General features: G+C 39.6%; 1 protein-coding gene, 1 long non-coding RNA gene and 1 other non-coding gene across 3 annotated transcripts in view; all 3 read left to right on the top strand.

The window, feature by feature from the left end:
* Window positions 1–47: 47 nt before the first annotated feature.
* The window catches only part of POGZ (pogo transposable element derived with ZNF domain), a 39633-nt gene continuing 24216 nt past the window's right edge, over window positions 48–15464 (top strand). Inside the window, 3 exon segments of the mRNA XM_015595480.2 lie at window positions 48–672; window positions 13443–13567; window positions 14486–14644. Coding sequence (XP_015450966.1) covers window positions 665–672; window positions 13443–13567; window positions 14486–14644 — 292 coding nt within the window. The 5' untranslated portion in view covers window positions 48–664.
* Window positions 683–3273, top strand: LOC112486145. Its single transcript, XR_003048650.1, has 2 exons — window positions 683–931; window positions 3134–3273. It is a non-coding gene; the product is annotated as an uncharacterized LOC112486145 (long non-coding RNA).
* Window positions 10734–10852, top strand: LOC112469160. Its single transcript, XR_003042483.1, has one exon. It is a non-coding gene; the product is annotated as a 5S ribosomal RNA (ribosomal RNA).

Genomic DNA, 15464 nt, shown 5'->3' with positions numbered 1-15464 from the left:
GGGGCGCCCGGCCCGCCCCCCGCGCCCCGGGGGAGCAGTGGGGCGCTGTGTTGGAGCGCGAGGAGGGCCGGGAGTGATGGCTTAGCCGCTCCCGTGTTATGTAATCCCCACTCGGTCCAATGGTGCATCCCAAGCCCTGTGCGCCGCGGTGACTTTACCAAGTCGCCGCCTCCGGCCCTGCGATTTCTGCGGGATGGCGCTGTGATTTATAAAATGGGACGGGGCGGCGGGACCTTTATTTCCCGGCGATTATGCCCTGCCTGCCGCGGTGGGCGCCATGTTTATCCCGGGGACTATTTTCTCCCGAATCTTAGCACCTACTGAAAAGAGGGGGTGTCGACGATCCACCTGCCTTCCCTCTCTGCGAGTTGTCCTGATTTTTCTTGTCCCGTTACACGCGGGACTCCCTGAAAGTGTTGATAACGCTGGACGTTTCTCTGGTCACTAGTCCTGGACATTCTTAGCTCTGAAAGAAGGTAGAGCTGAGAGAGCCTTGTAAATCTTTGAGCCCCATCTCATTTTTGAGGAGGAAACAGGTCCAAGTAGTACTAGCTCGGAACAGCCCTCCACTCTCACTTAGACACCGCCCACCGCAGCTCGAAACCCCACGGAGCGTACCAGCTCCGTTGGGGGTGTCTGTCAAACTACAGGAACCAGCAGAGTGATGACTCGGTATGAACAGGATGGAGTTTTACTCCCAAAGGAATTTTCTCGTCTGGATGGAGGGGAAAGAAGGGGGCGGGGAGGGCTGCTTGGCGAACGACGTTGACGCCACTATGGGTCTTGGGACTGGGGGTTAGACTCTGAGTTGGAAGCACTCAGCACAGTCGTTCCTAACTTCGGGGTGCATCAAAAGTGCCTAGGAGATTGCTGAAAGTGTAATGTTGGGGGGCCTCATCCCCAAGGCAGTTGGGGTGGTTTGGGGAAGGAGGTGTCCTCCTACGTGTTTAACGCGCTGTCTTTCAGCTGCGACTGATTAAGATAATTACCACGTAGAGAATTATTGGTCTAGCATAAAGGTGCTCAAAATAGAATCTTAAAACAGAATTAAATTGCAATCTATGCCCTTGATTTCCTGCCTATTTCCTATGTTATGCTTGTAACATACCAGCTATGTTGGTGGTGTGTCTCCAGCGAAATAAACTAAGCGATGAAGACACTTGGGACGAATGGGATTTGGTAGTGTCTCCACCCCACCCTGAGCCAGTGGTGTAACCTAGGAAAGCAGTTCTCAACGTGCAGTCCACTGACGCCCGGGGATCCCTTCAGACCCTTTCAGGGGGGTGGCGAGGTCACACTAAGGCACTGTTTATCGTCACTGAGAGTCGCACCCATGGTCCAAAATCAATGCTGGGTTTAAACTACTGGTGGTGCGTTGTACGAAGCAAGGGAGTTCCTTGAGAATGTCCTTGATAAAGCAGTGAAAATGATTAATTTTATGAAATCTTAGCCCTTGGGTACATGTCTTTATTTTTTAAGACTCTGAGCACATGGGAAGTATGCATAAAGCACCTATGCTGCTATCGAGGCATGATTGTTGTCATAAGGAAAAGCACTTGTGACATTTGAGTTGTGAACTGCTCGTTTCATGGAACAGCATGTTTATTTGTAAGAACAACTGACTGCAGTGTTTTACACTTGAGTGTTTGGAGGATGTTTTCTTGTAAATGAAGTGAGCTCGTCACTTTGAGGAAATAATTGACAGTATTTGTTATCGATGATAAAAATTTGAGAGTGAAAATTAGAATTTGTAAAAAGTTGACATCTCAAGTTTGACAGCTTCCTAGTATTTAAGACTTTTTTTGTAACAACGTTAATGACTGATTTTTTTAATGTGTAATAAAATATGTCAACATTAAGAAGATAGCATAACTCAGTAAATATGTTTTTTTTCTAATGACCAATGTGTGATGTTTCAGAATCACCATAGGTAAAAAAATATTTCAAAGTGCGAGATACACCAGTGGATTGTAATACAGCAAAGTAAGAAAAGTTTGTTAGTAGGGTTTCAGAGTCCAAGATTGCAAAAGTCCTTTAAGAACCTACCAATTGTTTAGTTATCGTATTGTATCAATGTACACAGCTATCTGAAAAGGTTTTTAGAATATCTTCTCTTTCCTGCTTTCTGCGTGATACCAGGTGATTTTCATTATATACCTGAATGCAGAAGCAGCTACGAGACTCCAACTGCCTTCTGTTGAGCTAGACGTAAAAGATGGGCAAAAAAATGCAAAATGGTGTTACTCTCCTACTACTTTGGGGAAAAAAATAGTATTTTCTAATTGAAATGTTATGTTAACATGTTAAGGGTTTTTAAAAATGTATTGATAAGTATTCAAATTTTTCCTGTTTTAATTTCTAAATGGTAAATAGCACCAGCTCAATCTACATAAAAGCTCTTCGAAGAGTGTAGAGGTTCCAAGACCAAAAAAATTTTAGAATCTGCCCTATGCTGCTGCTCCTGAGATCATCCAAATCCGCCTCCATTTAGGAATATCTGGCGAATTTACAAATGTTAGCTGGAGTTAATAATAGAAGAGGCAGTAACTCGGGAAAGAATTCTAGACCAGAAAAGCTTGGTTTGAATCCTGGTTGGGACATTTATTAACAGTAAGCTTGGACAAGTTACTTGTCTCTCCGAACCTTCGTTGTGACACCTCATTTGCCAAATGTAGTACTTAGGGCATAAAATTGTGGGAAGTCATTGAGATAATGAATGTGAAGTGCATAATAATGCCTGGCCATATCACAGGAAAATTAAGTATATTTCCAGACAATGTTCGAGTCTTTATTCTCCATATATGTCTTTTTGTTGAGGTGGAGATTTCTGATTTAAATTCTGATTAAAACCCTTAGAGCTGGTTAGTTCTTTTGTTGTGACAATATGGTAATATTTGGATAGATTCTTGGGCATTTTGGTTTGTTGATATTAAGCCATATCCACAAAAACAGTTTTAGACGTAACTCGGGGGAGGAGTGAAGGGAGATAGACTAGTGAATTGCTCGTATTTAGCAGAGTTAAATGCAGTCGAGGGAGCAGAAGGGAAATTTAGACAGCAGACAACTGTCAGTGAAGAAAAAAGGAGCTTTTTCTTGGGAATGGGACTCCTGAATATTAAACTTGGGGAAGGAGGTGTCCTCCTACGTGTTTAACGCGCTGTCTTTCAGCTGCGACTGATTAAGATAATTACCACGTAGAGAATTATTGGTCTAGCATAAAGGTGCTCAAAATAGAATCTTAAAACAGAATTAAATTGCAATCTATGCCCTTGATTTCCTGCCTATTTCCTATGTTATGCTTGTAACATACCAGCTATGTTGGTGGTGTGTCTCCAGCGAAATAAACTAAGCGATGAAGACACTTGGGACGAATGGGATTTGGTAGTGTCTCCACCCCACCCTGAGCCAGTGGTGTAACCTAGGAAAGCAGTTCTCAACGTGCAGTCCACTGACGCCCGGGGATCCCTTCAGACCCTTTCAGGGGGGTGGCGAGGTCACACTAAGGCACTGTTTATCGTCACTGAGAGTCGCACCCATGGTCCAAAATCAATGCTGGGTTTAAACTACTGGTGGTGCGTTGTACGAAGCAAGGGAGTTCCTTGAGAATGTCCTTGATAAAGCAGTGAAAATGATTAATTTTATGAAATCTTAGCCCTTGGGTACATGTCTTTATTTTTTAAGACTCTGAGCACATGGGAAGTATGCATAAAGCACCTATGCTGCTATCGAGGCATGATGGTTGTCATAAGGAAAAGCACTTGTGACATTTGAGTTGTGAACTGCTCGTTTCATGGAACAGCATGTTTATTTGTAAGAACAACTGACTGCAGTGTTTTACACTTGAGTGTTTGGAGGATGTTTTCTTGTAAATGAAGTGAGCTCGTCCCTTTGAGGAAACAATTGACAGTATTTGTTATCGATGATAAAAATTTGAGAGTGAAAATTAGAATTTGTAAAAAGTTGACATCTCAAGTTTGACAGCTTCCTAGTATTTAAGACTTTTTTTGTAACAACGTTAATGACTGATTTTTTTAATGTGTAATAAAATATGTCAACATTAAGAAGATAGCATAACTCAGTAAATATGTTTTTTTTCTAATGACCAATGTGTGATGTTTCAGAATCACCATAGGTAAAAAAATATTTCAAAGTGCGAGATACACCAGTGGATTGTAATACAGCAAAGTAAGAAAAGTTTGTTAGTAGGGTTTCAGAGTCCAAGATTGCAAAAGTCCTTTAAGAACCTACCATTTGTTTAGTTATCGTATTGTATCAATGTACACAGCTATCTGAAAAGGTTTTTAGAATATCTTCTCTTTCCTGCTTTCTGCGTGATACCAGGTGATTTTCATTATATACCTGAATGCAGAAGCAGCTACGAGACTCCAACTGCCTTCTGTTGAGCTAGACGTAAAAGATGGGCAAAAAAATGCAAAATGGTGTTACTCTCCTACTACTTTGGGGAAAAAAATAGTATTTTCTAATTGAAATGTTATGTTAACATGTAATGGGTTTTTAAAAATGTATTGATAAGTATTCAAATTTTTCCTGTTTTAATTTCTAAATGGTAAATAGCACCAGCTCAATCTACATAAAAGCTCTTCGAAGAGTGTAGAGGTTCCAAGACCAAAAAAATTTTAGAATCTGCCCTATGCTGCTGCTCCTGAGATCATCCAAATCCGCCTCCATTTAGGAATATCTGGCGAATTTACAAATGTTAGCTGGAGTTAATAATAGAAGAGGCAGTAACTCGGGAAAGAATTCTAGACCAGAAAAGCTTGGTTTGAATCCTGGTTGGGACATTTATTAACAGTAAGCTTGGACAAGTTACTTGTCTCTCCGAACCTTCGTTGTGACACCTCATTTGCCAAATGTAGTACTTAGGGCATAAAATTGTGGGAAGTCATTGAGATAATGAATGTGAAGTGCATAATAATGCCTGGCCATATCACAGGAAAATTAAGTATATTTCCAGACAATGTTCGAGTCTTTATTCTCCATATATGTCTTTTTGTTGAGGTGGAGATTTCTGATTTAAATTCTGATTAAAACCCTTAGAGCTGGTTAGTTCTTTTGTTGTGACAATATGGTAATATTTGGATAGATTCTTGGGCATTTTGGTTTGTTGATATTAAGCCATATCCACAAAAACAGTTTTAGACGTAACTCGGGGGAGGAGTGAAGGGAGATAGACTAGTGAATTGCTCGTATTTAGCAGAGTTAAATGCAGTCGAGGGAGCAGAAGGGAAATTTAGACAGCAGACAACTGTCAGTGAAGAAAAAAGGAGCTTTTTCTTGGGAATGGGACTCCTGAATATTAAACTCTTAAAAAATAGGGAACATATTGCTCACTTTAGTTGTTGTTTTAGTAAACAGCACATTACTAATATTCGGGCACTTCTTGATAGGTTTGCTGCCAGAGAAATGGGAGATATTTTGTGTACGTTAGGTTATCAGATAGCATATTAGCTATGTCCTCAAGACTGTTTAAGAACCCATGGTGAACACCGTATGTACCAGAGCCTGCGAAGGACAAAATGCACCATGCAAAGGATTGGATGAGTAAAAGCTTGTTATTACAGGTTTAACAATAATTTGTTTTACAGTCATATTAAGGATTCGGCCCTATAGGTTTTCTGAAATTAATCCTCTTTAAAGCCAAAAGTTGAGGTAACTTGAAAATAAATGCCAGTTGTTTTGAGGATTATTGTTTATTTCTCACCCTGGAGCCAAGAGACTGGTATTCTTAAAAACTTTGTTTGTTTTTGGAAACATTTTTCGTGTTCCAAATGTTCTTTTCTTTTATCTTGGTTTATGGGCGGGTATGTACTAGCAGTGAATTGGAAATGTTAGATTCTGAATTCTTCCTGGAATTTACAGCTATGAGAGCATCAGACAAATTAGAGGAATTCAAAGTTTCAAGAGCCAAATCTGCCTGGGGACTTTGGTAGAAAACATGTTTTCTTAATCTTTGAGATGAAGATAAGTCAACATTTGCTGCCCGTTAAATACCTTAAAAGTAAACTGACAGGTACATCTGTGGGATTCTTTTTGCTGCTTTTAAATAACATCGTTTGTAAAGCATCTCGGTGTCTCTCTGTGTCAATTATGTAGCCTTTTACTGACTGCCTGATTATATAAGACCTGAGCAGAAAGTACACTACCGTATTTGTCAGCATTTAAGGTACACTCCAAGCCTCCCTAGAAAGTATGTATCTGGTACACCCGTATTATGAATGGAAGGATGAGTGACAAATCCTTAAAAGACTACAAGAATTGCTAATAGTCCTGTGGGAGCTGCAGTGTTGAGGGAAGCCCACTGAGTGCACAGAAATCACGTTACTAGTACAGTTACTGCTGTAAAATAGAGAAGCCATGTAGGATGCCAAGCTGTCAAATAATGGATTGGATTAATGGCAGATGGTGGGGTCCATCTCATCTTAGGGGCCTGCTGCCTGGACAGCCTGCGTAACCCACCTTAGCTTCATTCCTTTTTTCCAATATTATTTATTATGCTACATCTTAAGAAATATATACATACAGTCTTTGTGAAAATTGCTTCAAGAAGTAACAAATTAACAGAAAATTCAACAAACGAGGCTGCCAGTTTGATTTAGTAAATGGCAAAAAAAGATAATGACAGTATATGGTAGTATAAAATATTGCAACCAAAATATGAGTAGGTAGTTTCCCTCCAGCCTTTTTTCCCCCCAGTTTCAGCTTCGTTGAGGTGTAATTGACATATAAAATTATAAGGTGTTTAAAGTGTAGGTTACAGCGATTTCGTACACGTGTACATTGTGAAATGGTTCCCCCATCTAGCCAACACATCCATCACCTCGCATTTATCCCCCCCCGCTTTTTTTTTTTGCTGAAAATATTTAAGTTCTGGCTTAGCAGATTTTAATTATGTGATAGTGTTTATCAACTGTAGTTACCATGTTTTACATCAGATCCTTGGACCTTGTTTATCTGATCCCCCAGCTTTTTATTAAGAAAATTTCATGTATGTAAAAAAGGTGCAAGAATACTATGAGGAGTACCTATACCACCTAGACACAACGATTTTTAACATGTTAGCATATCGATGTCCATAAGAAAATGCCACAATATATGTATATTTGCCAAACCACTTAAAGGTCATAGTCATGACACTTTCTAACATGACACTAAACATTTCATGCATTCGCTAGCAATAAACGTATTCTCCTACATAGCTCTAATATCATTATCCTTTCTAAGAAAATTAAAAATGATTCTCAAATGTCATGTAGGATCTACAAGCATACCTCAGAGGTATTGCCAGTTTGCTTCCAGACTATCTTAAACAAAGGGAATCACAAATTTTTTTGGTTTCCCAGTGCATATATATAAAAGTTATATTTATACAATACTGTAGTCTGTTATTAAGTGCAATAACGTATGTCCTTAAAAAGTATCCATGCCTTAATTAAAAATACTTTCTTACTTAAAAATCTACTCATCACCTGAGCCTGTTGGAAAATGGCACCAGTAGGCTTACTTAATCTTCTGTTTGTAGAAAACTTACCTGCAAAGCACGATAGAATGAGGTTTGCCTGTAGTCTGTGTTCAGATGTTCTAGTTGTCCCTCGAATGTCATTTATAGCTTTTTTATGAACCCGAATTCAATAAAGGTTCAGTTGTTGCATTTTGTTATGTCTCTATATTTTTTTTAATCTAGTTTGGTCTTCTCAGAGTGTGTGTGTGTGTGTGTGTGTGACATTTTTAAAGAGACCGCGTCTTATTTTCTGTATTATGCATTTGTCTGATAATTTTTTATAGAATGTCCCACCTTCTGGATTTATCTCATTCTTTTCCTTTTGGTGCTACTTATTCCTCTATTGATGTATTTCCTATAAACTGGAAGTTAAATGCTCGCTTTGATTTAGAGTAAACATTGTCAGTGGCTTTTCACAAAAGAACAAGTACAGACCAAAGAGCCGATGACAGGTAGAGTTTAGATTATTGGTTAATGTTTTTCTGTTTAAACTTATTACCGATAACACTGTTGGCTTTTGAGATACAGAACTACTTTTAAAACTTTAAGTTCAAGTATATCAATAAGACTTTAAGGAAGAACACAGATAGATTTGCATCACGGTGTTCGTTCCCTGCCCTCTGAGAAAACGATTCAGAAGTTGAAGAGGCAACAAGGGTCGATATATTTTAAGAAAAACAACCCATAGGGGAATTTTAAAGGGATCACAACCAGATATTTTAGAAATGGCGATTAGATTAAAGGTCTCTGGGAAATTATTTTCACAAAAATTACTCACCAGTCAATACTGATAGTATGAATACTGGTAGTAAGAATACTGGTAGTAACCATAATTTGGGTTAACATCATGATGCTTCAGGTTTATGAGGAGAAATCGTGTAGTTGGGCAAGAATGAGAATGGCACAGAAGTCATGACCATGAGGATAAAATCAAGTTTCACTGGGAGATGATTGTAGGGCGACGCAAACTAGATGTATATGAGTTTTATAGAAATGTTTTTACTGGGGAAGATGTAACCATTTGAACTATTTATAAGACCCGGCCCCACTTTTCTGTTGCAGAAAGGATAAGTATTTTAAAAAGTTATGATAGCTCTTTATGGATAGAATGTGGGATGATTTTTTAAAAAGTTTTCCCCTTCAGAAGATGGATTCTGTTTGATCAGTGTTTCTCATTTTGGCACTGTTGACATTTTGAGCCGGGTAAGTCCCTGGCGGGCCTGAGCAGTGTAGGATGTTTAATATCCCAGCCACTACCACTGGATAGATGCGAGGAGCATCCTCCCCCGCCTCCTCCCCTAGATGCGACTACCAAAGATGTCTCCAGAAGTCGCCAGACGTCTTCTGGGGCCAGAGTACCCTTATCCAGTATCACCGAGTTGAGTAAAACCCACTGGCAGGTGTGGAGATGCGTTCGTGATGTCCTTGATGCACTGGGTTCCCCGTCGTATAACTATGGAGTCCAGGTCCCCTCTGCAGGTGTGCTGTCCAACTCGGCCTGTGCCTGCTGTGTGTTGGAGAACACGGGAAGGCGATGAAAGTTTTTAGCTCTATTGGAAGTTTTGCCGAAGGTAGAAATGAGCCCTTCAGTTGTAAGCCTTCCGCTTTATCTACTCCCCATCCCTACCTCCCAGTTTGCTTGGAAAACAACTTTGTTGGCTGTGTGCTGTGGATAAAATTCCTGTTAGGAGTAGTTGAGAAATTTGGTATCTTTGAAGTGATCCATGTCTATATCTTGACATTCAAGGAGAGAGAGTTTTTCAGAGTAGTTCCTTGCTAAAGAACTTGATTAAACGAAGTGTGTCCTCTTTGTTAACTTTTGATTGCCCTTAAAAATTTTAAACTCTGTAAAAATTCTGCCAATCAGGAAAGTGATCTAGGCATCTTGTTACAGGAAGGGAAAGGAAATACATACAATTGAGACAGGGTAAGAGAGGAAGTAATGAGAACTTTTAAGTAAATATAAGACTGAAACAGCTCAAGAATTTCAGGGGAAATATAATTTTAAGTTTCTAAGACAAATATTTGTGGATGTGGAATTTTTCTGCCAAATGACATAGGAGTGAAATTGAAGATAGCTGACTAATGGTTGATATGGAGATAAGTTTCTATTTAAAATGAGCAGAAAGGCCCCTAGCATCTAGACTGTGGCTTTGGAATAGCATTCCTCGCCAAAAGGAATGTGAGCTCCTTGGAAAAATGGCTGATTCTAGGTCTGGAGCAGGAAATGTGTGAGATGAGCCTGGAGCATCTTGTATATCAGATAGCGAGGGTTTTATCAGACACTAGAAAGGGTTCTGTCCAGGACTCAGGAGCCGACTGGAGAAGTTCTCTCTGGGCCAAAATAGCACACTTTGAGTTATCAGTAAAGATAACTGCAGTGGATCAAGATATGTCAAGTGTGTTTAAGTCTGTGATATAACAATAGTTTAAGAACAAGCTATTGGTCACTTTAGAGAAATGCTTGTACAGTGACTCATTGTTTTGAAAACTGGTAAAATAAAGGGCAAGAATCAATACAGAAGAATCAAGACGTTCGCTTTATGAACTGCATCACTGGGTGACCAAATAGTAGATTTGTTTCTGTTTTTGTTTTTTTAAGAGAAGTGTTCCAGTTAAGGAAGGATGATAGATTTAGAATGACTGGATCCAGACTTTGAGCACGCCTCCTGATGTAAGAAAATACCCCCCTTAAACGTGGTGTTGGTGGGAGAGGGTTCAGCCTGCATCTAATCACGCCTTTAGCGCCAGCCGTCAGTTTCAGGGTATACAGGGGACAGAGGCATACAAATTGCCAGGGGAAAAAAGATGAAGATATATGTCGAGAGACTTAAGAAACTTATTAGATAATCATTACTATGGATCCTTATTTGGATCCTAATTCAGATAAACGTTTGAAAGTTGGTATTAGAATTTAAAATTCGAATGTTGACTAAGATAGTTAATATTAAGAGACTATCAGTTTTTTAGGCACGTAATGATACTGATTTTATTTTTTTTTTGGTGTATAATCTTTTCAAGTCCTCATGTTTTAGAGCTACATGCCAAAATATTTATGAATGTGATATTAGAGATTAGCTTCAAAATAACAGGGAAGAGAGAGGGCATAGCTGAAACAAGATTGGTTTTGAGTTGATAATGTTTGAAGCTGGATGATGGATACACGTCTGCTATTTATAATTAAAATTTATATCTCATTTTAAAATAGAAAACAGTCTACAGTCATGCCACCCCGAATGTGCCCGATCTTATCTGATCTCGGAAGCTAAGCAGGGTTGGGCCTGGTTAGTACTTGGATGAGAGACCACCTAGGAAGACCAGGTGCTGTAGGCATTAAAAAATAAAATAAAATAGCAGAGAAAGGAATCACTACGTCTTGATTTAAAGACACATAGTTGTAACATGATGGAAGTTTGGTTACATTATGAATCTTAAATTTACTGTCCATCCAAGTTTTCCTCTTGATGCAGCACTGTGTTCCCGTTTGCTGGCCTTTAATTTTTCAAATGCACATTTTTACCTGGCAGTTTCTCAGAAGAAATGAAAATGACTCTAATTTGAGTAAGGATTGAATTGTTTGTTTTTTAGTGTGAGAGGTATCTGAGTCTGTGGGTACATTTATCTTTGATAGCAAAATAATAGGCAAGAGAAAAAGTTTTTGTGTTTTTTTTTCTTGTGAGAAATTAAGTTAAAGGTTTGGTTTGGAAGGAGGTTAAACATGCATAGAATGATAGTTTGGGGAGATCTGTACATTTTAGTACTGCATATATGGTAATTCCTGTCTCCTTCGATCAAAAGTAGTTGAAAGGCCATGGACCACTTGAAAGACTGCAGAGAATGAGGGCGTTTCTTGAGCATCTTGGTGGAGATGTTGAACAGCATTTCATCGTATTAGTGACGATTTCTTTTTAATAACTGGAAAACTACAGGCAGGATGCTCAATTTGCATTTTTCCATTTTTAATGTCTGTGAGGTATTTAGGTTGATACCTCTGTTGTGGCCTGTCTTTTCAGTAGAGTTAATCTTTTGGACTCTGAGCCGTAGGTGCTGGAATGAACAGAATGATCACATTCTGAGGTAAGAGTCTAGATCAGAATTGAGGACTAACTGAAAACTTAGTTTTTCTGTCTTTCAGAGATGTTTTGGGTGTAAGTCTGTGAAGTATGCTCAGTTGCAGAGTTAATTATTTTCTAGGTTCGCAAGCCTTATTGGTTAATTCCCTCTCGTTCTCTGTAAAAAAAAAACTTGAAAAATAGTCCGTAAGTTGAATTTTCTTTCCATTCGGAATCTTTTAATTTACATTGGTTGTCTTGACAAAGCATTTACCTGAGGAGTTTTTTTTTTCTCACCTGATAAAAACAAGTTAGAACGCAAACATCCTTCTCTGCTGTCTTTCCAAAGTCCACCCTTTCCACTCTTTCTGTTTCTCAGAGTGTCTTTTTCATGGGAGGTATAACAGTTTGATGTCAGGTGGAAGAAACTTTCACTATTATTAAAATTCATTATTTCATGGATTTCTACTTCTTAAAGCTGAAGGAAAGTTTTGTACAGACTGCTCAGCATTTGTGTAGAGAGTTTGCTTGCAGCTGGTGAGAGCTGAAAGGTCCTTGAAAACCATCTGTGGAGGTTATCCACGGCTGAGACTCGGCTGAGACTCGTTCTGCCGGGTGTTTGATGTTTCTGCGTCAATCCTTTGTTAGTCATCTGTTGGCCATGGGCTCTCCACAGAGAACAGTGTATAAAATTAAGTAGTCAGGGGAAAAGGTGAGAGTGTTATCTTTTTCTGTGGAACTAAACTGCAACATACAGAATGTGTTGTGTAGTCTTGGCTCAAAGAATGACTGTGATGGATTTGGTTTCTTTTTAATTCAGTTTGTCTAGCATTTTTTTATACACGTAAATTAAACATGAAACTAAGAAAATTTAAGTTGATACTTTAGATCTTTTTCTTTCCTTGCTCATTCCTTCTTCCCTCTGTGGTTTTGGGAAGACGGAAGTAATTACAGTAGGACGTTAGAAACCACTTGCAGTCAAGTTAAGCACTTTACCTATTAAACCGTGGACACCTACCTGGCTGTGGCTTGCTAACTCGCTGGGCCATTGCCTGGGTGTTTTAAATTTTCAAGGAAACTACGCCATCTGTTGGGCATCTTACAAAGTAATGCCGTCAGTTGTATGGTTGGTGGTTGCGTTTTCTTTTTGGCTTGGGATGCGGTGGAAATTTTAACCGAAATACTAAGGGCACGCAGAACCTTTGCATTCAACGGTTTTGTTTGAACATTGAGCAGTGGTGCTACTCTCATTCCAAGACAAAGAAATTGACCTTTAGTCAGCCGATTTTGAGGGCAATAGCAATAGCTTTTTGTTTGCATTGCAGAGATGTAGGCTTTATTCTTAAAAGAAGCATGTAAGGTTTCAAGTTAAAGGTCAACTCCAAAATCATGGTGGAGTACAAAGCAGTAGTAGGGATGGGACTAGAGTGTGACAAGTGAGGTTCTCATCTTGGGTACAAAGTTTAAGAGATTACAAAAAGGCTCAGTAATAAAAATTGATAGTGTTTTAACATCATTTTTCAAAGATCAATATTAATGCAAAAAATTCATAATGAAATACCAGTTTTAATAAAGACAGGATCCAACCCTGCATTTGCATGATTCATCATACCCTAATCCCAGCCCTAGGTATTACAGATTCAGTTTTTATAATCCTAATTATTGAAGAATTTGCTGTGGATTCTTCCACAAATTTTTTTCAAGAATAAAGGTTATAATTCTGGATCCTCAGAAATAGGAGGGTTGGGGAAATGGTAGAGGGAGCACAAGGGGTAGGTTACCAGCGAATTCAAGAATGTGATTCTGTATTTTGTATAAAACAATTTCTTCCATTCTGAGGTCAGCATCTTATTTAATGTCTCTTCCCGTAGCATGGCGGACACCGACCTGTTCATGGAGTGTGAGGAGGAGGAGCTGGAGCCGTGGCAGAAAATCAGTGATGTCATCGAGGACTCTGTAGTCGAAGATTATAATTCAGTGGATAAAACTACTACAGGTAACAGAAACTCTTTTGGTTTTACAGTGTTTAAATCAACTCAGTTGAATGGCATTTTTGCTGAGAAAGCGTGAGGTGGGAAAGATCCAGGGATGGCCCCTCACGGCACTGGTGCGACCTTTATCTTCCCCGCTCTAACCTGTAAGGGCTTCAGTTTCCTCTAGGGTAACGCTAGAAACAGTGTATTTGAGTCAATAAAAACATTGAGAGTCGTGTTAACCGATGTTTACTAAACATCCAGCAGCCCTCTTACCAAATGCCGTATGACCCAGAGCGCAGTGCTGGTGAGTGTCTGCTCGTTTATGGACCCGGTCAAAGCAGGGTCCTGTAGTCTCGGGCTTTGCCCGTTCTTTCTTCTTTCACTTGAACTTGGTTTCATTTGTGAGCTGTGAGAATTTGCTTTGTGTCTGCCTTCATGGACGGTTTATAAACTTAGGCTTATTAGCTTCTCTTTCAAGAAGGCGATGTTGCAGGGTAAAGTTCTAGATTGCCCTGAACTCAGAAAGTGGGTGGTAGTCCCCCCCAAATTATACCTGTTGCTCTCTGTTTTTCTCTTCCTTGTTTTGAGACCTGAAGATAGCATTGCTTTGGGCTGAAACAGGGCAGAATGCAAGGTCTTGTTGCCGGCTTTCTGTGCATGGTTAGGAATATCAGTTGTGGTTTACTTGTGTTGTATAAACAGTACATTAAAATCCTGGTTCCGTGAGCTCGTGGTTTAACTTAATCAGGAAATTTGAGACAAAGAATGCATTGCATCTTATTGGTGGAGAGAGGGACAAGGAGGAGGAGAAACCAGATGAACAGTTGGATTTCTGAATAAAGCAGGAGACCTACAAGATGAAGAGGGAAGATTACAACAGTATCCTTCATTGTCATCTGTCCCTGCCTCCAAGTGACCGTACCTCCGCTTCCCCACAGTGTCCGTGAGCCAGCAGCCAGCCGCGGCCCCAGTGCCCATCGCTGCCCATGCTTCTGTTGCTGGCCACCTCTCTACATCCACCACCGTTAGTAGCAGCGGGGCACAGAACAGCGACAGTACAAAGAAGACTCTCGTCACACTAATTGCCAACAACAATGGTAAGTGGGCTTGTTGGGAAATTCTTTCTGGGTCAGAGGGGCACGAGAATAAAAACAGTCTTAGTTAGGAACAGCCGCGCCTGATGTGGCTCTAGCTGGAGAGCAGTTTAGTAAGGACGCCCTGGGGAGGCGACTCAGAGGCGGAGCTGTTCCTCCTGCGTGAGTGCTGAATCACACCTGTGATTAAGTCAGCGCAGCCGATTCTGGCTGCTGACAGTTTCTAGCAGAGAATGTAAACCCCAACTATTCGTAACTGTTAAAGAGATCTGGGTTTTTCGTTTGATTGTTTTTGTTTTGTTCGTTTGTTTTTTTAATTAGAAGGGCCCCACTAGTTGGGTAAGAAATCTGCCAGGGCAGCTTTGTTCTGAGTTGTCTCTGGCAGGTTTATCTGATTATTGGCCCCTGGGTATTGAAAGTAGGATAGGGTCGTTCTCTCCCTGAAGGAAATGGTGAAAGATGGTGTTTTTCGTGTATTTATTGACTAAAGTGGCTGTATAGTATTAGTTTTTATTTCATTTCTGATGATCGTTTCTGTACTCTGAGGATGAGTTATTAGCAAGTTATGCCTGAAGACTCAAAACTAGAATAAGCACCTTCACGGAATCGTTGCATTGCTGCAAAGGACTTTGTTTTTAATTATTCTATATTCTTTAAAAATAAAATAGCTTTATTAATGCAAGAATAATATGCATTGTAGAAAAAGTAGACAGGAAAAAAAATAAAAGGAAGAAAAAATTTTTACCTTGAACCCCACTTTCTGGAGATAACTATTTATGATTCATCCTGTACATACACATACTTTTCTTTTTTTATCGCTAAT

Source organism: Pteropus alecto, unplaced genomic scaffold (assembly GCF_000325575.1).
Source record: "Pteropus alecto unplaced genomic scaffold, ASM32557v1 scaffold106, whole genome shotgun sequence".
In the NCBI taxonomy this organism is placed as follows: domain Eukaryota; kingdom Metazoa; phylum Chordata; class Mammalia; order Chiroptera; family Pteropodidae; genus Pteropus; species Pteropus alecto.
This window is presented reverse-complemented; position numbering and strand designations above follow the sequence as displayed.